We start from the raw sequence: 26,164 nt of genomic DNA on the forward strand, positions 1-26,164 counted from the left end.
GATTATAGCTAATGTTGTGGTAATAAAAAAAGAACTTTTCTTTCACTCTCCTCATTCAAATACCTTGGTGTGTGACTAATTAACTTACTTCGTTAGTACACCCTAATGAGGCAAGCAAAGATCTTTTGTTCTGTATTTGTGTGAGCTTATTAGTTTTGGTCTTGTCTATGGCTAAATTTTTATTCCTCTCCATTGTCAAACTGCCTACAAAATTAAAACTTTTAATCACAGGTTGGACCAGTATGCTTATACAAATGCATCTCTGCAAAAAATATTCCCACTTAATGGAAAATAACTGAAAATGTCACTCCTCCTAGTTGAGGGCCAAAATATCTGTGTGCCAGATAGCATGTATTTAGCATCAGTGATATTTTAATTGGGATTTTTCTAATGCTAGTGATGGTGAGAAGGAAGGAAAGCATAAGTCAGTCAGATTGCATCTAGTTAGTACAGGCACAGAAAAGAGGATATGTCTGAATAGTTTTTGACGTTGTGTTTGACTCTTAGGGTCGGTCATAATATAACACTTTATAACTAGAGTTTGTCCTTCCGTTGTTTTATGTAGCATCCTATTAACTTTCAGCTTAAGTTAGTTGAATCTTATTTAGTTTGAAGAATAAAAGAGAAATAAATCGTCAAAGCATCCTTATCTGAAAGGGAAAGAAATTTGGTTATGCTAATAAGTATAACAGAAAATTTCCTTTTAAAGAGAAGTTCAGTAGTGCCAGTGACAATTTTGTGTTGGTAATTCTATTGAACTTTTTTATAGAATTAGTAGGATTTGAAACATTTTAAAAAGTTATAGTCTAAAGACATTTTTGTACTTATCTAATGCTTATTTTTTATGTCAAAGCTTACAGGAAAATGTGCATTTACATTCATGTGTGTCCTAATAGAAAAGTAAAATGCACTGGAAAATGGACAAGGCAATTTTTTGTTTCTGATTCTTTTCACAGATTTATTGCAATTTCTGTCTCAGTAATTTATATTTTTGTGTATAAACTTCATACTTTCTGGATTTCTTTTTTTTCCTTGTATTTCCCTACATCCCACCATCCCAATCTGACTAAAATTAGAAATAATTTGTCACATCTCTTACACTTTTTTCTTGTCAAACATTTAGTCAACAAGCATATTATTTTCTTTTGTTACATAAAAGGGTGAAATTAATTTTTCCAATAATGAAAACATTGATAAATTTGGAACGATCTTTCTTCACTGAGGCACAAATAATTTTTAACTGTTTGTATATGAATTTAAAGAAATTTTGCCCTAAATTAACAAACCCAATTGAATCAAGTATTCTTAGACCAGGTAGGGTATAGGCAATAGAAATTTAGAATCTTCTGTTGTTTTCCCTTTTGGGGGCAGGGAGGAGGTTGGGGAACTATCTCAAGGATAAAATGCTTTGGTCTTCCATGCACGTTGTGTGTCAAAGGACCACAATGGTTATCAATCTCCTTGACAGTAAACCTCCCATCTATTATGGGAACTGAACTGAAATCAGCACTAACATTACTGCTGGGGAACGAATATACAAATCTTTTGTTATGAATGTGAAACTACCGTGGTCATTCAAAACAAGGTTGAGTCAACCCCTATCAACAGAAGCGAAGAAATTCTGGCTACATAAGGCTGTTTGGACAATGTATTGTATAACGTGAAAGAAAACAAAATGAGTCAAATCGTGACAGCCCTTATTTGGTTTTAACTGGTGTTAGGTGTATCACTTAAAGTTGCTGGGTTTTGATTTACTCACTTGCAAAGTAAGGCAGTTTTACTGTGTTGTCTATTGAAGCCTCTGTGTACTCTAAAATTCCATGATTTTGTGTGTCTTTCTTATGTGAGTCACTTCTAGTTCAGAAAGGTGGAATATTGGAGAATTGGTTTGTAATAGCTTAGTAACTTACTGTCAAGAACTGGAGTCATAAGCGGTGATTGCAAAAGATCTGGTTACTTGCTAGTTGCAATAATAGGCATTTATTATCTTAACCCTTTATCATAAAATTACAGCTTGAATACTATAAAGTATACTACATATAAGAAGCTTGGTATATTATAAAGAAACCTTTCCTGCAGGTAGTAAGTATAGCAAAGATTTTAGGTTTATGAGGCCCTGGCTGTTTTCTGTGTAGCTGCTTTCATTCTTATGACTCTTTTGACAAGTTTGCAGCTTTACCATATATGTTTAATATTTTGCAATAATTGGCCTTGTTCCTGAGCTGTTGGATTCGGGGCCGTAGCACTGTCTGAGAGGTTTACATTTCTCACAGTGAACCGGTCTCTTTTTCAGCTGCTTCCTGGCTTCTTTTTACTCAGGTTTCCACTGCCTTTTTTTTTTTTTTTTTAATGCTGTATTAAGGTACTAACATTTGCTTATATTTTCCATTAATTGTAATGCCTTTTAATCATGCATCATACTCAGATATAGAGATTTGAATTTAAATGACAACCTTGGCTTAATATAATTTACCTTTTAAAAATTTATGAAAGCTATTGCTTTAATTTCTTTTCCAAAGCAGATTTGGATGGCAGATTTAATTTGGTTTGGAGCTTTTCTTAAAAGTTTAATGTCTTAAGCATGCCAAACTCATTAGCAGAAGTCAAATACATCCCTTTCCCTATTGCTACATAACTTCAGGAATATTATTATGCATTAAAGCATACCATCAATGGACCTAAGACACCTAAAAGCATTTGAAGCTACTTGGGCTCCAACCAGGGATATAATTCAATTTTTTTTCCCAAACTAATATTATATACATGTGGGAAGCAAAATGACTCTGAAAACTAAATATCATTTTAGTTTTTTAACCAGTTAATAAATTCAAAGAATATCAGTGCATTTTATCTTCAGTCTTAGTTTACCAAATACCTCAGAACTGTGTGGTTCCAAACTAATTAAGCTTTATTACCAGCAGACTATGGTAGAGTCCTGATGAACCACACCATAGAAGGAGCATTTTAGGATCAACAGTCTGTAAGATGCTCAGAATTTTGGCAGCGCTGCAAGGTGCAAATTTAAAAATAACTAGGGTGTAAAAGGCAAGCAAGAAGAAATGGCCTATTGGATAAGCAAGGGAGGGGTGATATTGATAAGGGATTTAGCTATGTCAAATAGGGATGCTAGGCACAAAGTCAATTTCTTTACTGACAACTCTTGACTCAGGTAATAGGAATTTTGTATTTATATCACTAGGTGGTGGCCATGACTATCCTTGTTTTTTCATTGATTCTTTGAGCATTTCTTAGTATTGTGTGACCAGCACAGATTCAGACATTGTATAATACCTACAAATCCACCTATTTCCCTTTTCCCTTCTCCATTAACCTGCCGCCACTGAAATCTGGAGCCAAATACATCTGGTAAGTACCCATAGATTTCCTTGAGTTGTATAGACTCTTCCATGGGATCATTTAAATAGCTGTGAGCTGTAACCTGTATGTGGCTACTTTTATTAGAATAGTCTTTTGTGTTTGTATTTATGCTTATGTCAGGCACAGAAGTAGGAGAGCAGAGGGTGATGGAAGAGAAAGAACAGTGAAGGTGTGCTGGCAACTGTATCTTCTTCCAGATTCACTTATAGGGCTATTCTTAGTTGAACTTGCCTGCTCACAAAAATAGTGCCACAGATATAAGACAGACCAGGATTACGAACTTGAGATATTGATGATTTGGAAACAGTTCTTCTAAATTGTCTTGTAGATACCTAGTTACAAATAAATTTAGAGTTGGAAAAATGGCTCATCAAAAAAAGAAATTACCCTCACTATGCTTCTGCTGTACAAGTTCATTCTTGAAAAAATTTAATAATACTGTTAAATGAAATAACCTTAGATTTATGACTATTCTGACTAAGCGGTTCTTCAATGCCTTTTATTATCTTTCTGATTATGTTTAATCTGTATTGTTAAGAATGCTTTTCTTTAACATAAATGCTAGTTCAGGTCACCTATATAAAATAAAACTAGCCTGTTAAAGTCTGTGAAGTACTTTTCTGCTGAGCACTGTATTTCTTTCTTGCTCTTTTCTCTGTTGAAGTGAAAGAGAGTTAAAAATAGAGTATTCTTTGGAGCCCTCCAGGGAAGTGCCTGAGCCATCAATTTATATTGTCCTGGTTCTCTCAGCTTGCAAAATTGATTGTGCTTTCCTCTGAAAGTGCTGGAAGAAATGGGATAATATTGCAACAGTGCAATCCTTTAACAAGGGAGAATGACAGTGTTAAATAACACCCATATTGCGATCTGGATGTTTATTCTGTTGTTTGGTATCACTTATATTGACATTGCTTGCTTTACAAAATAGATGCTTCCCACAATATTGACACAAATTTTTATAAAAGATAAGTTTTCCTCTAACTTCTGGGTTAAATCCAGATACATCAAAGGAAAGTTTTTCTTTTAATTCCAATGTACTGAAACACACTTTTTATTGAACAAAGAATAATTTAGGTGGTAGCCAAGGTGGTGATATATCAAGTGTCGGAATACTGGAAAATACTCTTCTTGTAGCATTTTTTAAATCTAATGGTACTTTTCATTCTCTAGGAGTCTACTTTATCCTTCCTAATCTGCATCCTTCTCCCTCTTTTCCAGATCATTGGATTTTTTTCTATACTTGGCAGTCTTCAAACTATACTTTTGAAATTATCAGAACTATGTCCCTCCCCTTCCTTTTGTCTGAATAATTAGATAATGAACCAGAACCACAGTGCCACTTCTAGTAAGTGTCACTCTGTAATACAGAGTTGGTGCTCAGCAGCCTGAAATTCCTTTGCTTAAATACAGGTTTAGAGGAATTGATGAGCAACTTAAATAGGTCTTTAAGAAGTAGATTTTGTTAAGCAAGTGTGCATAAAGTGAGGCATGCCCTTAATTAGATGATCCTTTATTTTATATTGCTAATAAATTACTTTATTAATGATTTTGTCTTACATAGACAATAGTAAGGTTCTTATCTTTAATTGAATTAGTAGAATGATGTGGTAAATTTTTTGTTTTTAGCGCTTTCCAACTGAATATTTTTGGTTTTGCTTGTAAGTATAGTAACTGTAACCAACATAGATCCCATGCTCTTATGTCATTCAAAAAAGTCCAGTAATATTTTTGCAACTTTTAATATCCTGCTCTTTAGAGAGTATACTCCAAAATTATATCCTTTTTAACCAGTTACGGGGTTGTTGATTATTTGTTGTAATTATTGGACTGAATAGTCAAATGTCTCGTTGTGACTTCTGGAAAAACAGTTCAGGTACCTGTCCTATGCCAGTAGAATTTCCCTCCTAGGATACCAGTCTTACAGAGTATCAGATGTTAAATGATGCTTTTTTTAGCTGTGACAGCCTAAGAAAGATTCCTCAGGACCTGACAGCTTCATGCCTAATGTGGTTCAAACTTAATGGGTTTTCCTGCCTCAAAGGTAAAAATGAATGTAAAGCTACTCAGTGTATACAAAAAGCCATTGCTTCACAAGAACATCCAGACTTCACCCATAATACAGAACATGCCCCCCTGTACCCAAAGTGTCCAGGTTAAAGCTGGCATTGCCCCACTGGGTAAAGTTTGACTTCTTGGCAAAGCAACTCAACTTTTGGAGAAGAGAACGAAATTTATGAAAATTCTACTGGAGAAATCTGTAGATTTCGTCTGGAATGTGGCAACAGAGTGTACATTTTCAACAAAGTCAGACTTTGAGGCAAAATAGCAAAGCTTAAAACCTGAAGAGGAACATTGGAGATTGTCAGATCTCAGGCTGTCAGATTGTCAGCCTGAGTATTGGAAATATTCAGACACACAGACCAGGGGACATGGATTCTGAAATATCTCACCAGTTGAGCCTCCTCTTCCCTTCCCAATTGTTTTATGTACATGTGAAATATAATTATAATAAGGCAAGGAAGTGTAACCTTGAAATGCAGAGGTCACAAACCATGCATCTTGGGAATAGTGGGCAAAACAAGTGAAGCAGAGTCCCTCCTAGGGAGGGGAGGTTATGAGCTGATTGTGTAAATTCTTTGACAGCTGGTTTGTTTTTAGCCCCCAAGTTCATATAGCTACCATCTGGACTAACTGCTCAACAACCTTTCACTCTGATTCCTATTTTGGATTACAATTCTTTTTTTTTTTTGGTGAGGAAGATCGGCCCTGAGCTAACTATCTGCCAATCCTCCTCTTTTTGCTGAGGAAGACTGGCCCTGGGCTAACATCCATGCCCGTCTTCCTCCACTTTATATGGGACACCGCCACAGCATGGCTTGACAAGCGGTGCGTCAGTGCACGCTCAGGATCTGAACCGGTGAACCCCGGGCAGCGGAGCACGCGCTTAACCGCTTGCGCCACTGGGCTGGCCCCTACAATTCTTATACTAACAAATAATCTTCAAGTCAAATGAAAAAGTTTCCTGGTTGATTGACTATTTACAATAATTCTGTTTTCCTATAATTAAATTTATCTTGAGACTTAGATATGTTAAAATAAACTATAGTAAAAGTCTTCATTAACCAAAATTCTCAAAAAATGGAAGGAGGCCAGGTGTTAAGTGTTCTGCTTATTTGAGCAGTATTGCTGTAACACTCTTTCTACTCAACATTTGTCCCTGAGAAAAGTAAAGTTTAGAATCAGACTGCTGTGTGCAAATCCCAGCTACAACACTTACCAGCTGGTGACCTTGGACAAGGTATGAACCTCTCTGTGCTTTTGCTTCTTCATCTGAAAAATGAGGATAATAATTATACCTATTTCATAAGATTGTGAGCACTAAATGAGTTAGCATATATAAAGTGCTTAGAACAGTGCCTGCAACCTAATAAATGACATGTAAATGTTAACTACTACTATTACCTTGTCGTGCCATCAAAGAAATGATAATTATATAGTATACTAAATAGAAAGGCATAGGAACTTTGAGCTGAATTGGTTTTTGGGCTAAATTCAGAGTGGACACAGGAAGCTGACATAGGTTGTCCTAAAATATTTAGTCTTCTTGTTTTGTTAGCTCCTTGACATATGCCTTCTTCCTTTAAGTGCAGTGGAAAGTTCAGATCAGTTGAGTTCTTTTCTCATCTTTTGTTGTTAACTTGAGGTCTAAATATGTTTGAAGAAAATTACTTAAATACTTCCTTCTCATAGCTTTGTAAAAACCCTATTGATCATTTATGGAAACATTACATGGAAAACAGTTGAAACAGTATGGTCACATGGTCCCATTTCTATAAATAACGTAAGTAGGAATGTATGTTGCTAATTATGCATAGAAAATAATGTAAATGGTGATTATCTATAAGTGATTGTTTTACAAAAATGATTTTTTTTCCATAGTGGCTTTTTTCTTCTTTTGTATTTTCCAAATTTTCTAGCACGAAAACCTATTATATAATCAAATAAAGCTTTTTTTAAAGGTGTTTTTGATGTCCAATTTTTTTCAGAAATGTTCAAATAAAACTTTCATTTCAAGCTTTACATACGAGATATAAACTAAAACAATTCTGCGTTCTTTCTTATCAAATAAGCACTTTGAGGCTGATTACATGAAATCTGTGATTCAGCTTCTGTGCATTTTTCGAGGAGAGGCTTAATGCGTGACCCATGAATTCTACACTGAGGTGATTTGTGTTCATGGGATTGTTTTGTTTTAATGAAAAGGCTGTTAAATGTGTTTAACCTTATTATAAACATATTACCTTAAAACTTAACTTCAGCTTTTGCTGTCAGAAGCCGTCCAGTCAACATAGATAGTGAGAAACTGGTCATTCTCAGTCAGCCTGCCAGCACATAGTAAACTTCTGGTTTTGTCTAGAAGCGTATATTATTTTGATTCCATTCTGTTAGTATGTTTTTCCCTATTGCTTATTCAGTAAGTATAAATATTGAGTGCCCACTTTTTTGGCTTAGGTTTGTGATAACTGATGTGGGCTTGGTTTTTTTTTAATGGGGAGATGTTAAAGTTTCTAACCTTACCCTTAAAAAACACACCATTTCACTTTTTTTAAAGGCATAGACAACCATAAGAGACTAATTAACAAGAACAATTTTATATTACCTGTAGAATTTTAAGAGATGTGGAATAAGGCAATGAACAAAATTATGAGATTAATAAGAGAGCTTCTTAGGGAAGATATTTTCTTTTAAAGGGCTTGGCATTCTAATTTTTAATGACTCCTCTATTATTTAAGAACATGTCCTCATTTTATTTATGCTACTTCTGAGTGAAGTACTAATACTAGTCATTTTTCTACTTTTACAATCTTTAAAATCTAGAACTTCCTGTTAGTTCTCACTGTTCTTCTTCTTGTAAAATCATTGGTTCTCCACCGGTATTCTATTCTACCTTCATTTTCCACTTTCCACTCCACATACTACCATATCCAGCCACTCCTCACTGTTCCTTATTCCTCAAACTTATTATTCATTTTTTACTTTTTCCAGTCTTTTTTCTTTTTCGTTAACCCCAAGCTCAAATGTCACTACCTCCATGAATATCGGTCAGCATTAATTTCTCCCTCTTATTTTCTTAAGACCCTGTTTATACTTCTATTCTGATATGGTGTTATGGCTAAGAATGCCTAATTTCAAAGATAGGGACCATGTCTTACTCATCTTTACATCACCCACCAGGCACATCCTGGGCTTACAGCATCCCTTTTACTGCCCTCTGTAACAAATGAGTAGGTGCTGGAGACAAATGTTTTAGATTTTAGATTTAGATTTATGTTGTCACATTTTCAAAATATGTTTGATGTTTGGGTATATATATATATGGATATGGGTATAAATATATATATGTGTGTATATATCCATTAGTAGGCATGGATATTAATGGAGATGAGGTTGCATTAAGGAATCTAAAATACCATTGGAAATTTAGTGATGCAAATTCCATGGTGTAGTGTCCAAGTGACCCTACATGAGACCACTGTGACATGGAATCTATAGCTATTTATTGAAAGCCATCTGTGTCAGCCTTTTTTTTTTTTTCATAAGAGAGAATTTTAGGCAGGAGACCTCCAAAGTGAATCTCTAAAAATTAGTAAATTTAGATAAATAAAGGAAATCAGAACCACATTTGCACATAAATTGGCAGGTTTTTTTTTTTTTTTCCAGTTTTCTTTCAAGGCAACCCATAACTTGAATATATTTTGAATAAACTACAAAAGTAATGTGAAAAACACTTGAAGTTTCTTAGGAGGGAATGTGGCTATTTAAGTCAAGGTATTTTAAGTCAGATTATGTTACAGTGAATTCTGCCAGGTGTCCCACATTTTTTTTTATTAACGTTTGTGGACTATAATTCTGACAAGTCCATTATAAGAAGTTACTTTCCCAGTCTATAAAAAGCTGAGCCCAAATTCTGATGCTGCAATATATGCGTGGGGGGGGGGGTGTCCCCAGAGGTGGCATTTCCAACACAAGAAAAGGTTTTATATTCACATTCTATTTCCATTCCTGCCCTTTATTTTCCTAAGAGTGTAAGTGTGTTGGTGTATGTTTTGATGGTGTTTGGAATTTAGGGTATGAATTTGAAATACTTGTCATTTGATAAACTAAAAATAGGGTTGAATGTTAATTGTTAGGCTAAAGAGCAAAAAAGAAATTTCTTTTGCTCTCATCCTTTATCTGCCTACAAATTTAAGTATTATAGGAAATGCACAAGGAGAAAGGTTTAGATAACAGCATATTATCACTTTATTAAATATAAGGGCTAGAATATACCTTTTTTTGTACAAAGTTAGATTGGTGAGGTGAAGTCATTTGAAACATGGCCGTAAAGCTCTCTTACCATAGAAATAGCATCATTTTACAAAAACCGTTCATCATTAAAGAATTCACTATAACTGGATTTTTACTTTTTTGTTGTTAATATGTTGCTTAGTTACCAGATATACTCTGTTTATATCTTTAGAGAAGGTTGATGCTAGATTTTATTCAATTATTTAGTCACTGAGCAGAATCATTAAGGGTTCCAGGCAACACCAGTGATGCTGTTGTCTACAGTCAACACCTGAGATGAGATCTTTGCTGTTTCTGTTGCTTTAGAGATTAGTAAAGGTGGAAATAAAAGCTGATTTATAAGATAGCAAAATATATTTATGGTGTTACCAGAGAAATCATTTCACTGACTCCAGTTGTAGAAGTTTGCATGGGCAGTGCTATAGTTTGGTTCATTTTTGTAGAAACTTTTTAAATACCCTGAAACTAGAAGTTTATTTATTTTTATGTGGCTTCTTTCAAAAAAAAAAATAAGGATTTGTGGTAGCTTCTAGTAATTTACGTAAGTTTTAAGCTAATTGGTTTACCTAGAGGAATCCTCTTAAGATCAGGAGATAAAATACAATTCAAATTCACTACTCAAAGCTTATCATTGTGGATTTTTATTTAAATAACTGATAAATTCACTTAATAAAAGTAAACTTATACTCTTAACTTACTACTTAAATTACCAACAGTGCGTTTAGCTTAGGGAAGAGTTGTCCCTTAGGTGTTTGATTTGTGATTTCCAGCAGATTAATCTCTTTAAGAATCTGTTTCTGGGGCTGGCCCCATGGCTTAGCGGTTAAGTGCGCGAGCTCCGCTACTGGCGGCCCGGGTTCGGATTCCAGGCGCGCACCGACGCACCGCTTCTCCAGCCATGCTGAGGCCGTGTCCCACATACAGCAACTAGAAGGATGTGCAACTATGACATACAACTATCTGCTGGGGCTTTGGGGGGAAAAAAAAAAGGAGGAGGATTGGCAATAGATGTTAGCACAGAGCCTGTCTTCCTCAGCAAAAAGAGGAGGATTAGCACGAATGTTAGCTCAGGGCTGATCTTCCTCACACACAAAAAAAAGAATCTGTTTCTTTTCAAATGACCTTATTAATATAATAAGGAAGTAATCTTAAAAATTGGTAAATAACTCCATTTTCCTTGTGCCCTTGACACATTCCTAATATAAGAATTCATATTTTAGTGCAACCAGTCTATGAAAGTAGTCCTGCTCTTTCCCTTTTTTTGGTCTCCAGAAGGGCCAGCTTTATGGGCAGGCAACCTTGGCAGTTACACGGGCCCCCATGCTTGGTTTAATGTTGTACTGTTATCAACTGGAAATTGTAAATGATTTTTAAACAGGGAACCCTGCATTTTCCTTTGCACCGGGCCCCATAAATTATGTACTCAGTCCCGGTCCCCAGAAACTAGTTGTCATAAGAGATTGTAATATACACACTGAATAGTAATTGGCTGTGTAAAGTAAGTCTGTGACCCTATAAATTTCCTCAACTGCAAAGGAAATCTTTGTACACAAATTTTATTTGAATGTATTTTAAGCGAGGAGAACTTGGCTGACTTGGGTTACCTACATAGTAAACCTTTTAAATGTTAGCTCTCATAATAGAGAGTTTTTGAAATTTGCTGTTTAAACAAAATCTGTCATTTTAGATCACAATATACTTGCTTAAAATACAAAAACATCCTACTAGATGAAATAAGTTAAATTCAAAGCAGGATTTAATTCATTGTGCCATTACAGGTTATCAAGTTATGCCCAACCAGCAGCAAAACTACCAAGGAATAGTTGGAGTCCAGCAACCCCCAAGTCAGAGCCTAGTTGGTAGCCAACCCAACAGCATTGGAAATCAGATTCAAGGAGTAGTCATTCCCTATCCTTCAGTGCCATCATACCAGGTAGGTTGTTACTCTTACCTACTTTGAGTAGAGGTGATTTTGAATAAATGAAATGCATAGCTATGATGTATCTTCTCTCTTCTCCTTCTAATATAGGGAAAATGCTTCTGTAATATATAACTTGATAGTCTTAAGAGTTTTACTAGTCATAGCAGCTTTGTTTTGTCCTCATTTTATTGCTTTATTAATTCACTTCATTAATTTTGGGGAAAAATATCTGAACCACATTGATATTAACAAATAAATTGTGTGGCATTGTCTGTATTTTGAACTATATAAATATATAAGCAAGTTTCTTATTCTATTCTTTAGCTCCTTAGAAGGTCTCTTTTGAGGAGAGAGTGGAATGGGAGGGAAAATAGAGGTGGAGGTAGGTATTTGAAATAATGAGATAAGAGTACAGAGTATAAATCAGTGTTTATAGAATAGAGAAGAATGTGTAATTTCCCATGCTGGAACTGGTTTTTTTCCCCATCTCCAAAAAGGAATACATGTATTCCTGTCATATGTTAAAACCTGTCATGTATTAAAAATGTCATGGATTTTAATTTATAGTTCTAAAGTAGAAATACCTATTGTTTCATGAATAAGTCAGATTTTGGGGGATGAATGGCACATTTTCAGAAATTTGTTTTACCTTCCTTCATCTTTCTAGAATAACTTGCAAGTGGGTTTGTGTTATTAGCCTCGTGGTTTTCCATAGCTGAGTCTAATGTTAAGAAATCCAAAGAGCATTTTCATTCATCTCAACAAGGTAAAAAATGCTAGTTGGGAGGATAAATGTTCCTGTATTTTATCTAAACACATGTAAACAAATTGGTGATAGTTTACAGATTGTTAACTGAAGGGATCATGAAATACAGCCATGAACAGGTTAGAGACTTAATACAGAAGTCTTCTGGGAAGATATAAACCTTTAATTAGCTCTTAAAAGAAAATTATGGGCATAAATTGGTTAAGAAGACATTCTGGGAATGGGGAAGGATATGAGCAAAGATGCTAGTGTATTTTATATAATTCCAGAAAATTAAAATATAAAACATGGAATTGTCGAGGACTGTTGAGCACTAAGAGTATGTCTAGATTTGAAGCCCTTGATAATAGAAAACAACTGAAGAAAAAAGGAAAGATACATGGTGAAACTAGATGTTGCATCTTTCTCTCACATCTCTCATGCTTTTTACGCCTTATTCTCCCTGTTTGAGCCTAGACACACGAGACTGCCCATCCCCTACTTCTTCATAGCTGGACATTAGACAGGATCAATACCAAGCCAAGAACTCTTCCTTTTCAAGGTCCCTGGTCATACTACCTAATCTAGTACATTGGGCATCTGTTATGCTCAGGCACTGTGTAAATAAGATCTGCCCTTAACCTTTAGGTCAGGTATAGTGCAAGAAATATAATTTTAAAATAAACTACAGCCTTGTTAGTGTAGTTTTTAAAAATAGAGCTAAATATTGGAAATGTTTCAGAGGTAAGACAGTTGTTATAATTTCTGTAGCATACTTTTTTACGAATTATAAATTATTTTCTCATGTATTTCGTGTAATCCTCACAATGGGTGAGTGATTGTGAGAAGTGTTGCTCTGACAAGCAATGAAGGACAGCCTGCTTTATAATTCCTGCTATATTTGCTAGATAAGCTGGGTGGTGATAAACTGTCATCTAAGAAATAAGCCAGAAAAGTCATCTGTCCTCAGTAGAGTGTATTCTCTGGTGTGCATTCTTAAGTACTGTTCCCTCTCTCTTTTTTGATACTTGAGTTTTTTTCTTTACCACTAGTTACAGATTTATTCTATTGCTTAAATCATCGAGATTGAGCAGTGTCATTTTTCCTAGATCCGCCTTGCATATATATTAACTTAGATACAATCAGAAATAATTATCTCAGGATGTTACAGGGCCTCAGTAGACAAAAAGACTGAAATATATTATACAGGTTGGATAAATCAACCAAGTAGCTTTCTCTTTGCAATAATTGAGCCAAATTGAAAGTAATTGTGTATTTTGAAAGAACTACTTGCATTTCAGAAACTTGTTATGTAAGCAACACTTAGAAGTTAATCATTACCTTATAAATCACAGAGCCCAGGTATAGAGAATAGTGAAGTGGTTAAAGAACTGAGGCTCTGGAGCCAGAGGGCATGGGTTCAAATCCTGGCTTCTCTACTCACTAGCTGTACAACCTTGGGCAAGTTACTTAACCTCAGTTTCCCCATCTGTAAAACAAGGATGATGCGAGTAAGTACCTTTTAGGGTTGTTAGGGAGACTTGATGTAATAATACACATAAAGGTCTTAGAACAGAACCTGATACATGGTAGTGAGTCCTCAGTAATGGTGACTTGCATTATCATCACTATTACTACTATTATGATTGCTACTACTGTTGCTAACATCATCATCATAATCATCATCAGAAGCTTTTATATTGGCTTTGTTTACCAAAATCACTGTAATCCAACTGTGATGTTGTGGCACATTTGTAAATTAAGAACCCATTATGCCTGTGTGGTTTCTATTTTAGAAACTAGAGAATTGAAGAATTCATTGTGTTCAAATGGTTTCTTATGTATATAATATAGAAAACAAAATTGAAAGATCCACCAAATGTTCACCAGATGCCTACTGTGCTCGATCCTGTAAATGGAGATTATAATAGAGATAATAACTCCCCTGAGATGGAGGTTACATCCTGTTTTTTCAGATAAGGAACTATGGGGCCTCAGAATAGTTAAGTCATTTGCGTAATGTCACATAGACAGTAAAGTGATGGAGCTGATATTACATCTAGATATCTTAAACGCCAAAGCTCACCCTCTTTCTGATCTACTGTATCTCGCTAGTGCCCCTACCTGAGTTTTAAGCTCTACCTAAAGAAAACTGTATTTCTCTTTCCATGTCAAATGGTCATCCTTATTTGGAGACAGTTTCTTCGGAACATAGTCCTATCTTTTTTTTAATAATCTAATGCATCTAGCCTGCTCTACAATTGATGAGTGCCACCCAAAAACAATAGGTGGCTGAAAAGAACATAGAAATAAAGTGCTAGTGCTTCTGGCTAACTTATCAGGGCAGCCTATTGACAGTTTTAGCTTATTTCTAACTGCTCTACTTGAAAAGTTTATGGAGGCTGGAGATATTAACATTTGCAAGGTTTTGAAGAGCCTTTTTCCCTTTAAATTGTCTTTCAAATTTTAGGTTTCACTGCCTCAAGGTTCTCAAGGAATTGCCCATCAGACTTATCAACAGCCTGTTATATTCCCTAATCAGTCTAATCAAGGATCTCTGCCCACAACAGGAATGCCAGTTTATTATAGTGTCATTCCGCCTGGCCAACAAAATAATTTAAGGTGAGTATGGCTAAGAAGCCTAATCCTATAGTTTGTCATTGTTTATCAGGAGTATGGTCTGTTGCTAATTTTAAAGTTGCCTAAGGGGCGTTACCTGAGCTCGTTCTGTAATATAGAATAGAAAAACTATGATACAATCTATTTTTCTAATGTTACTTCTAACAAAATCAGTATAAACAAAGCATTGTATATGTAAACTAAAGAAGAGTCAGATTTTCTCTCGGGTGCCTAAAAGTGGGCCAGTCTCCTTTTACTCATCCAAATGGAATAATAGTGAGTTTAGGGCATTTGTTTGTTTATATATAAGGTTTTTGTAGAAGTTTGGGGAGAATGTATTTCCTGTATATAACCTCAGCAGCAAAATATCTTGCTGAAATTTTTCAGGCTCTAGGGAGCTCATTTTTCATCAGTAAGGGAAGGGAGGCATATAAGAGAAGCAAATGATAGTAGCTCTATATTAAAGGCAAGTCATGAAATATTCCATTAGCTACTTCAACTTGGAGGAGCAGAAGCTTCTCTGATAAGCCTAATGTGTTAAAAATAGTAATCTTTCTTTGAATTAGGTACCTTTAGTCCATGTTCAGAATGTATTACAATCTTTCCTTTATTCTCATGACATCACTGTAAGGTTGTCAGAGGGATCGCAGTGTGCTTTTTAAGAAAGTGTCCTAGTTATAATTGCTGATAAGAGGTTGTCGCCTGGTTATGATTATAGATGGTAACACACACACACACTCACTCACAGTCAAATATTTGCTCTCTTTCCGGGCTCTTTGGCTGCCACAGGTTGAAGAGGCCTAGGCTTTTTAAACAGCAACTTCGTTGTGAATCTCACAGGCACCTTTGGAGTTTTATATTATAATGAGCCCAGCTCTTTAGAGGTAGAGCTGCTACACAGTGAAAATAGAAATGTATACTACATTAAATTTCTTATTTGTTGTGTGAGTTTAAGTTCTATAAATAGGGAGAAAATACTCTCAGTCTGAGTCCTTTTCTAATTTATGTAAGTTTGGGGTCTGTAATGCCAATTCAGGTTCTCAATTGTCAGTTAGAGGCAGGATTCTGTGCTAAAACAGGTGAAATGGATGGTGCAAAAATTGCTGAATTACCTGCTTTTTGAGCCCAAGTATAACTTTTTATTTATCTGAGAGAAAATTACCAAAGTACTGTGTAGGCTGGATGCTGAGAGAAATAGGTATTACTTAATACAGTGACTCATTTGAGACCCAAAGTCACCTACTTTTATGAGTTACTTCTGTAGGCCTTACTGCTGGGTAGAGGGGCTTTCATGAAGGAAGGAGATCAAGCCTATACGAATGGCTTAGACTTTAACACTTTCCCGTGTCTGTTATATTTGTCAATACCTTGAAACAAAAAAAGATCTTGTCTACTTGGCTTCTGAGGGAGCTGACCCTGGGAGTGTGTTTAGAGGTGAGAGAGCACAATTCTGTATCCCCCTCTTCATTCAGTCTTATTTTAAGCATGATGGCAGAATTCAAAAGCTGTCAAGTAGGTGCTGGTGACTACACTTTGGAAACAACCATACATGCCTTTGGTCCCTGGGCCTACTTCAGTAAGGAAAGTAAAAATTTGGAGGGCTAGACTTGGCCTGAGGAATAGCTTGGCAGCTGGACAAGTAAAAGATAAGTGAGAACCAGACCTGATGGTCTAGTGGTTAAAGTTCCACGTGCTCCATTTTGGCAGCCCAGGTTCAGTTCCCAGGCGCAGAACCACACCACTTGTCTATCAGTAGCCGTGCTGTGGCAGCAGCTCACGGAGAAGAACCAGAAGAACTTACAACTATGCACGGCTATGTACTGGGGCTTTGGTGGGGGAAAAGGAAGAAAAAGGAGGAAGATGGGCAATAGATGTTAACTTAGGGTGACTCTTTCCCTGCAAAAGAATAAAAAGAGAAGTGAGATTCCTCAACAACTTTCAACTAGAATCTTAAGAAAAAGTCTGTGGAATTACGCACAGTGTAGGGCTGTGACCTAGATGAGGAAGGTAAATTTGGAATAAGCTATCTGTGGGTTGATGGTAGTGATTGGTTACCATGTAACAAACTGGCAGTGATCTATTCCAACTACAGATTACCAGTGTGAGAAATAGAATGGGTTGCACATAAAGAGGAATGTGTTCCTACCACACTTATATCCTGATGCCTTTTAAACTACTTATTTGCTAGGAAATCAAGTCTTATAAATGGAATTAATAAAGGATCCCTTTGGGTGAAAAAACATTTGTAACTAACTAATGGCATTTTTCAAAATATAACAGCATTTAAATTGCCATAATATTTCAGATTTCCAACTTAAAGATCAACTGTTGGCATTGATTATTAATCAGATCATTGAATAACCATCTAAGGCTGATATATAGAGACCAATCCTTCATAAATCTAGACTTACTAGCTTATATAAATTATATTTTATCTTACATATTCCACTGTATTTACACACAGAGCAGTCGTTTGTCTGAATACTCAACCATCTAGAACAGGGCCTGGCTCAGAGTAGAAGCTTGGTAAATCCATACTGAATGAACACGCTTCTTTAATGGCATAGGCCAGCTTGTACATATGTATTTGCACATACAGTCATGTGCCACATAACAACATTTCGGTCAACAACAGACCACATGCACAACAGGGGTCCCGTGAGATTAGTACCATATAGCCTAGGTGTGTAGTAGCCTATATACTATCTAGGTTTATTTAAGTACACTCTATGATGTTACACAACAACAAAATCACCTAATGATGCATTTCTCAGAATATATTCCCATCATTAAGGAACGCATGACTGTGTATATAATTAAATCCCATTTATGTCCCATATTATTGCCCTTAATATTATTTTGTTTCTATAACCTCTATATACTTTTTAAATTTTTCATTAATTTCTTTAAATTACAAAATAAATTATGCTTGTTGACACAAATTAAGCAATCAGAACAAAGATGTGTAGGGGCCGGCCCCGTGGCATAGCAGTTAAGTGCCCACGCTCCACTGCTTGCGGCCCAGGTTCGGAACCCCGGGCGTGCACCGATGCACCGCTTGTCAGGCCATGCTGTGGTGGCGTCCCACATAAAGTGGAGGAAGATTGGCACGGATGTTAGCTCAGGGTCAGTCTTCTTCAGCAGAAAGAGGAGGATTGGCATGGATGTTAGCTCAGGGCTGAGCTTCCTCACACTAAATAAATAAATAAATAAATAAAGCTACTTCTTTTAAAAAAAAAACAAAAACAAAGATGTGTAAAAGGAAAGTTAATCATCATGCCCACTGTGCCCCCACCTCCAGGTAATCAGTGTTCACAGGCTAGTGGCATTCTGTCACATTAGCCTCCTGCTCATACAAACATATACACATATAGATACACATATTTTGGAATTAGCTGGTAGGTTCTAATGAAATAGACGTTATCTTACATTTTTCCCTTAATGTATCATGAATATCAGATTAGTGAATATTAGTCTAAAACGTACTGTTCTTTGGTTTTTTGTGGGTTTTTTTTTTTTTGTAATTTCTTCACAAAAATAATTTTACATCAATGGAATCATGCTATACAGGCAGTTTTTTGTTGTTGATCTAACCTCCTTCTCTCTCCTCACCCCTTCCACTTGGATCATTTCCCGTACACACACACACCCTGAGTAACCCATGTTTCTGTCCTGGTTTGTATCATTCCTCACTTTTCTCCCTGCACCTAGTTATATACTAATACAGAAGTGGGTATGGAAACACGAGTAGACTGATTAGCACAGACACATCAAATGGAGTTTATAAATAATTTTACCTATTAAATGTCTACAGCTTGGTTTTGTTTTTTGTTTGTTTGTTTTTGGTGAGGAAGATTAGCCCTGAGCTAACATCTGTTGCCAATCCTCCTCTGTTTTGTTGAGCAAGATTGGCCCTGGGCTAACATCCGTGCCCATCTTCCTCTACTTTATATGTGGGATACCTGCCGCAGCGTGGCTTTATAAGCGGTGCGTAGGTCCACGCCTGGGATCCAAACCTGTGAACCCTCAGCAGCTGAAGCGGAGCATGCGAACTTAACCACTACACCACCAGGCTGGCCCCCGGTTTTGTTTTTTATACAACCATATCATGCCTGACATATGGTGAGAGAATTTAGTCCATTCAAATTTAGTATCACAACTGATATGGTGGGGTTTCTTTCTACCAGCTTACATTTGTTTCTTTTACCACACTATAGCTGTAAATGCATGCCCACTTGGTCATTCTGCCATTTTCTCAGAAGTCCAAATATATGCCATATTCCTTGAGGCTATTCATCGTGGAATCTCACTGATCTGATATCAGGGCATGAGATGATCTAAATTAGCCCCCTTTTTAGATAACTGAATCTTGTTGCCATTAGGCATTAGTTATCAGCTGGCATGGTGTGGTTAGAAAGAACACAGGCTTTGGAATCAAACAAAACCTGACTTCAAACCTCTGTGACTTTAGGCAAGTTACATAGTCTTTTTGTACCTTGGTTTTCTCATTTGTAAAATAGGAATAATACTTCACAGGATTAGTGTGAGGAATTACACGTCTAGGTCTTTGTGTATTGAAATTATTCTAAAATATATACTTGCCTGTGCTCTTAAGTAGAGTACACTGAAAATAGTTTAATGTTTTATTGCTGATTCAGAGCCGTAATGTTGAGCATCAGTGATTATATTGTGCCTCCGACAGTATTTTGTAGCATGTTGAGGATATTTTCATTTACTTTCTAAATTTATGGTCTCTTTTCTTGCTGTCAGTTATTGTTAAGTGTAGCTGCTTTAAATCTGCAATGGAGTTACAGAACTGACTTTTTAAAAATAAAGGCTATAAGTCAGATCCTGGAGGACTCTACTATGAAGAAAAGTTGTGGTATTTTTGAGGAATTTGTGACATCTGTTTTAATAGTTCACGTACCTTTAGTTTTTCCCTGGTTCTGAGCTCTGTTCCAGATTATTGTAGTGGCTAGACACTTCCCAAAAAAGCAAATAAGAGAGCTGGAAGAAACCATAGCATATCACTAGTTTGTCCTTAAAGCAGCAGATATTTTTATTTTGGGTGTTATTCCCAAGTAGACTAAATTTAGTAAGACATGAATTTCTTTACTATGGTGTTTTTCTTTTCTCCTTTACTTGTGTGTTCTGTGTAACCAGAATCTACATCTTTGTTCTTTTCTGGTATGCCAAACCTATACTTCTTCAAAGACGCTCTCTTTTTTGGATTTAAGAAAAATTATCACTTTATTTACCTCACTGAATTTGAAAAATACATTTTTGCAAAGACGTTAAGCTAAGAAATGAAAAAATGTATTACATTATCTCTTCAGGTTTACTTACATAAAAAAAAGTATGTACAGTTGATCCTCATTGTGGATTTGTATTTGCAAGTTTGCCTATTGCTGAAATTTATTTATAATCCCAAAATAGATATTTGCAGTGCCTTCTTAGTCATTCGTGGACATGCACACAACAGGGAAACATTTGGGTCACCTAGCCACCTAGCCAGCTCTCAGCTGAGGTCAGACCAGTCGATGCGCTGCCTCCTTATTTCAGCTCTCAAGCCGCAAACAAGTGTCCTTTTCACAGTCTATTTTGTGCCACAGTTTTTGCATTTTTGTGCTATTATTTGGTGATTTTGCTGCTTAAAATGACTCCTGAGCTTAGTGCTGAAGTTCTGTCTAGTATTCCTAAGCACAGGAAGGCTGTGATGTGTCTCATAGAGTAAATATGTGTGTTTGGGCATGAATTATATTGCTGTTGGCCATCAACTCAATGTTAGTGAATCAACAATATGGCACATCCAGAAAAAGGAAGAGGAAACTCACCAATCTGTATGTGAGACCGCTCCAGAGAGTGCTAAATTAGTAACATCTGAAGTACATCATGAAGCTCTGGAAAAGATGGAAAAGCAGCTAAATTTGGGGATTCATGAGATGAGAACTGATTTAAAAAAAAGCATAGTGACAACATTGTTGTGAGGCTGAAAGCCAAAGAGATTCATGGTCAGTTACTCAGGATCAGAAAATGTTAAAGCCTTCTCAAAAAATATTTTATAACAAAGAAATACTGCATATAATTAGTTATTGTAAGAAATATATATTAAATAAAATGCCTTTAAACAGAAACAAACACAGGTTATGTGTTGATCAGTTGATGAACATATTGTGACCAGAGGTTTGCAGTAACCTAACCCAGTATTTCCACTAGGAACTGTGGCTCAGTGTTTGCTAATCCATTGTTCACGTGACTTTATAGACCATAACTGTCACAAATAACAAGAGTCAGCTGAATTTGACCTAATTCTGTGTTAGGCACCATAAGGATATGCAGAATGCATTAACAGTATAAGAGTTCATATTGTTACTGGAATTTTAGTCATCTCCACTGCTAAACCCTGCTAAATCTTACTAAAGCATGATGTTCAAGTTAAGAGGATGAAATCTAACAAGTCCAAGAGCCAGCCCGGTGGCATAGTGGTTAAAGTCGGCACGCTCCACTTCCGCAGCCTGGGTTCAGGTCCCCAGCATGGACTGACACCACTCATCAAGCCATGCTGTGGTGGCATCCCACATACAAAATAGAGGAAGATGGACACAGATGTTAGCTCAGGGCCACTCATCCTCAAGCAAAAAAGAGGAAGATTGGCAATAGGTGTTAGCCCAGGGCCAATCTTCCTCACCAAAAAAAAAAAAAAATCTGATGTCTGTAGCATTTATTTTTCAGAACACTAAAAAGTTTGCTTTTTTTCTAATGCCAAAGACTCAATCTGGTAAGAATTTACATATTTTAATATATTTAGATATGAAAGAAAGCTAGGACATAGTCCTTGTCCTTATGGAGCTATAGTTTTTATGGAAAGCTAAATTTATGCATGTTAAACAATTAGAAAGTCATGCAAAATGAATATAAGGAAGGGATAATTTGAGGGTATAAAGGAACAAAATATGTGTAGATATTAAGCATCTTGCTAACCAGATGATATCTAACCTTAGCATTATAGTTTGAGCTCTACCTTCCTGGTCAACATTTTTTTCACCTTCAGTTTTATTCCTACTAAAATGGTGTTTTTAATACAGAAAGCTTAGAAATGCAAATAAAGCCTTTCTTCCAAAATCTTTTCTTGTCCAAAGTTTTTACATTTCTAGAACCTTGTCTTTCTTCACAATGTCCTTCTGAAAAGGACAAGAATATGTGTTTATTTTTATTTTACATATAGAGACTGTGAAACACAGAGAAGGTGTTAACCATAGAATTTAACCTGAAGGCTTGAACCCTTGTTTCCTGATTTCTAGCACCTTACCTTATTAACATATCTACCAGTGATTCCTAATCTTGGCAGCATATTAGAATCACCTGTAGAGCTCTATAAAAATACAAGTCATGGGGCCAGCCCAGTGGCGTAGTGGTTGAGTTCGTGCGCTCCGCTTTGGCAGCCCAGAGTTTGCTGGTTCGGCTCCCGGGCGTGGACCTACACACTGCTTATCAAGTCATGCTGTGGCAGTATCCCACGTATAAAATGGAAGAAGATGGGTACAGATGTTAGCTCAGGGCCACTCTTCCTCAGCAAAAAGAGGAGGATTGGCAACAGATGTCAGCTCAGGGCTAATCTTCCTCACTGGAAAAATACAAGTCATAACCCCCAGCCCTCTATATTCTCATTGCATTGGTCTGGGCCTGATCTTAAGCCTGAATGTTGTTATTTTTTAAAGCTCTCCAGTTGATTCTTTAAGAATTAAGTCCCGCTGACCTACACTAACCAGCCCTCTAGTCTTCTTTTCATCCATAGACTTCAGCTGTGCACAAAGAGCCATAACCCAGTAATATTTTACACGTTTGCAAGAAAGTCATAATATCTGTTTTTCATTGTTTATTAGTAAATTTTTATCCTTAAATTACTCCATACCAACAAGTACAATAAATCTCAGTTTGTTAGATAGAAAGTATATCTTAAACTCTAAGGTACAGGGTTCTGATCCAAACACTTATGTTTTTACTAAATGAACTGTAATGACCTTCACTCCATTACCAGATTATAAAAAGAAATGAGATTTCTCTAAAAACACTAAGTGAGCCTTTGTTTTGAAAAATGTCTTCCTTAGCTTGAGTTGCTTAGCAACTTCATTTTCTTGCAGAGGCTCGTTATGCAGAAAAGTAGAATTTGAATTATTATCTTTACTTTCATCTCAACCTTTCAGTTATCACTAAGGTGATTTTGTATTTGGATTGGATTGTGTGGCTACGTGTACTATGAAAATTTAGTGTAGCCTGATACAAGTTGTGTCTGTCACTTTCAGCAAGCCGTGTCAGAGAAGCTAGTTGTATAACTAGTCATGGGATTTCTCTCAGTCTTTGGTATGGAGAGAGAATTAATTAGATTCCTACAGAGTCTTCAAAAGTGGCAAGCTAGTTGGATAATATCTTCAAAATGCTCTCATTTTGGTGGGTTTTTTCTTCTATTTTACCTTTCATTTTCCCGTTTTTATCTTGAATCTCAGAAGGAGGACACACCTTTGTCTTTGATCTGTAATCTCAAAGGACTAGCATACGTAGAGAGAAACTTGGAGAGACTTTATTTTTCAGAACTCTAAAAAATGCTTCACAGAATCTTTATGAAATAGTGAAAAAGAAAACCTACTTTTAAGTCTTTTCTCTTTTTCCTCCCCACAGTTTGTTTTTCCTCATTTTTGTATCCTGGTATTCCTCTAGTTTCCCTTTGTCCTACTTCTGGAATCTGTCTTAGATTCATTTTATTTCTCCTGAACTTCTAGTTTTGCATTTTCAGTTTTTTATTTGCCTCAGCCATCCTTTGAAATAATCGTTGATAACAAAGTCTCAATCTGAACATTTTTTTGGTATGAAAGTGAAATTTCACTTATGTTGTTATTTAAAAGGGAGTTGTTAACACTTAGCCTAGAGAAATAAAATGTAGTAAGAAAGTTACTTTTGGTGCTAAAACATAGCCTTTTCAGAACATTCATTTTCTCTTTATTGGATGTAACAGCTTTTTACTATTTTTGTAGGCATGTATTTATCAGCAAAATTAATTGGTAGATTAAGTTTTATTGACAAAAACAATGTTAAGTGGGGGAAAGATAATGCTATAGCTATTTCATTTTCTGTGAACTCACCAAAAATGAGTGATAATAGTAATATTTTAGAATAAAATAATAATATATAAGTAGATACCTTTAAAGAATGAGGGAGAGGTAACATTTTATGCAAAAATCTCTTCATTTTAGGCATAAGTAAACTGATTATACTTGTGGCGCTTCCTCAGGCTCTCGTGATGAATTTCTTTATTTTTTGCTTGAGGAAGATTAGCCCTGAGCTAACATCTGTGCCAGTCTTTCTCTATTTTGTTTGTGGGTCACAGTCACAGTATGGCTTGACAAGTGGTATAGGTCCACGCCCAGGATTCCAACCATAAACCTGGGCTGCCGAAGTGGAGCGTGCCGGACTTCACCACTACGCCACGGGGCCGGCGCCTTCTGGTGAATTTCTGTTGTTGAAAATTACCCAAAATATTTCTCCTACATCTGTATTTTGTCTGTTAAAACAATCCTGTTTTATTTAACTTGTTTGGGTTTTTTTGATTATATGTACAATACATAGTCATTGTAGAAAATTTGAAAATATAAAAAACTTTAAAATGTGAAAAAGCACATCAGCTACAATCTCACCACCCAAAGGTAATCACTGTAAAATTTTGGTGTATTTCACTCACATCAGTTTTCAGTGCACACATAATATGTGAACTTGATTAGTAATCATACGTTGTAAACATGGTACTTTCTACATTTTTTAATTGCATTATTCATAAGGTCTGGTTTAAAAATTAAACCATATAAAAATACATGGAGTAAAATATTAAAATTATGCCTTACCCATTGCCCTTTGTGCAAAGTGATTTCTATTTATCAAAATAATCACTGTTTAGAGTTTCATGTGTATCTTTTTAACACTTTTACTACTTTGAGTAAATATGTGAAAAATTTGTGGTCTGGGAAGGGGGGGTTGGTGTTTTTGATTTTGAGGTAGGGAGGTTAGGAATGTTTCAACTTGTGTCGCTGAACTTTTTTGCATATGTGGACTTATTTTTATGAGTGTTTTATTCTGCAGCTTTTTTCGTTAAACATTATCGTTGAATATCTTTCCACAGAGTATTGGAATTTTTCGTTTTAGGCTGGAATAGAAGTAAATCAGCTTGAGTAAGAGGTCAGGCTAAGGCTTTGTGTGTGTGTGTGTGTGTGTGTGTGTGTGAAAGATCAACCCTGAGCTAACATGCGTGTTGATCTTCCTCCACTTCATGTGGGACACTGCCACAGCATGGCCTGACAAGCGGTGTTTCGGTGCGCGCCTAGGATCTGAACACAGGCTGCCAGCAGTGGAGCGCGTGCACTTAACCGCTACGCCACGGGGCCAGCCCAGGAATTTTTATTTTAGACTCTTAATAATAGCCAGTAATTATGGTTTCTGAAATATGAAATTGATGTGATAAAGTTTATCTTTTAAAAAAATTTGTTCATTAGCAGTTGTTGAGATGGATTTGGGCAGAGACCGCAGGCAGAAGGATGTTGTAATATAAGCATCAAGTGGCAGGATCCTCCCCTGTGGTGGTGGCAGTAGAAAAGGAAACATCTGGGAGGCTCTTTGAAAAAAGAAACGAATATTTGGTGATAGTGTAAATGAGGATTAAAGAAAAATTTGAGATATTTTGAAGGTAAGTGTCCTACTAGCAACAGTAGAGTCTTGGGGTTGGAGATTAGTGTAATTGTAATTTGGATATTGTTTACTTTCAAATACCTACTTGATCTAGAATCAGCAAACTTTTCTGTAATAGGCCAGACAGGAAATATTTTAGACTTTATCGGTCAAGATATAAAATTGTGGATACTGTTTTAGGTATTTATGTAGCAAGAGAGAAATACCAAAAATTTTTTACTGACAAAATTCAAAATATAATAAGAATTGAGCACATTTTTTTAAAATACAGGTATACTGATGAGGAAAATGGAATTACTCTAGGTGGGAGATACTGTTTTGTTGAGTAGAGGTTGAAAGTTAGCTTTCTCTATCATCAAATTGATTACAAATGTTCATCTGTAAAAACTACTCTTAGCTTGTGGGCCATTCAAAAGCAGACA

At 36.0% G+C, this 26,164-nt stretch overlaps 1 protein-coding gene across 11 annotated transcripts in view; it reads left to right on the plus strand.

Annotated features, from left to right (window-relative positions):
* The window catches only part of R3HDM1 (R3H domain containing 1), a 181,945-nt gene that overhangs the window by 126,485 nt on the left and 29,296 nt on the right, over positions 1-26,164 (plus strand). For all 11 annotated transcript variants that reach the window (XM_058548881.1, XM_058548883.1, XM_058548872.1 and 8 more), the window contains 2 exons: positions 11,505-11,659; positions 14,863-15,014. In XM_058548881.1, coding sequence (XP_058404864.1) covers positions 11,505-11,659; positions 14,863-15,014 — 307 coding nt within the window. The remainder of the gene's footprint in view (positions 1-11,504; positions 11,660-14,862; positions 15,015-26,164) is intronic.

The sequence above is a fragment of the Diceros bicornis genome, chromosome 10, assembly GCF_020826845.1.
Source record: "Diceros bicornis minor isolate mBicDic1 chromosome 10, mDicBic1.mat.cur, whole genome shotgun sequence".
Taxonomy (NCBI): Eukaryota; Metazoa; Chordata; class Mammalia; order Perissodactyla; family Rhinocerotidae; genus Diceros; species Diceros bicornis.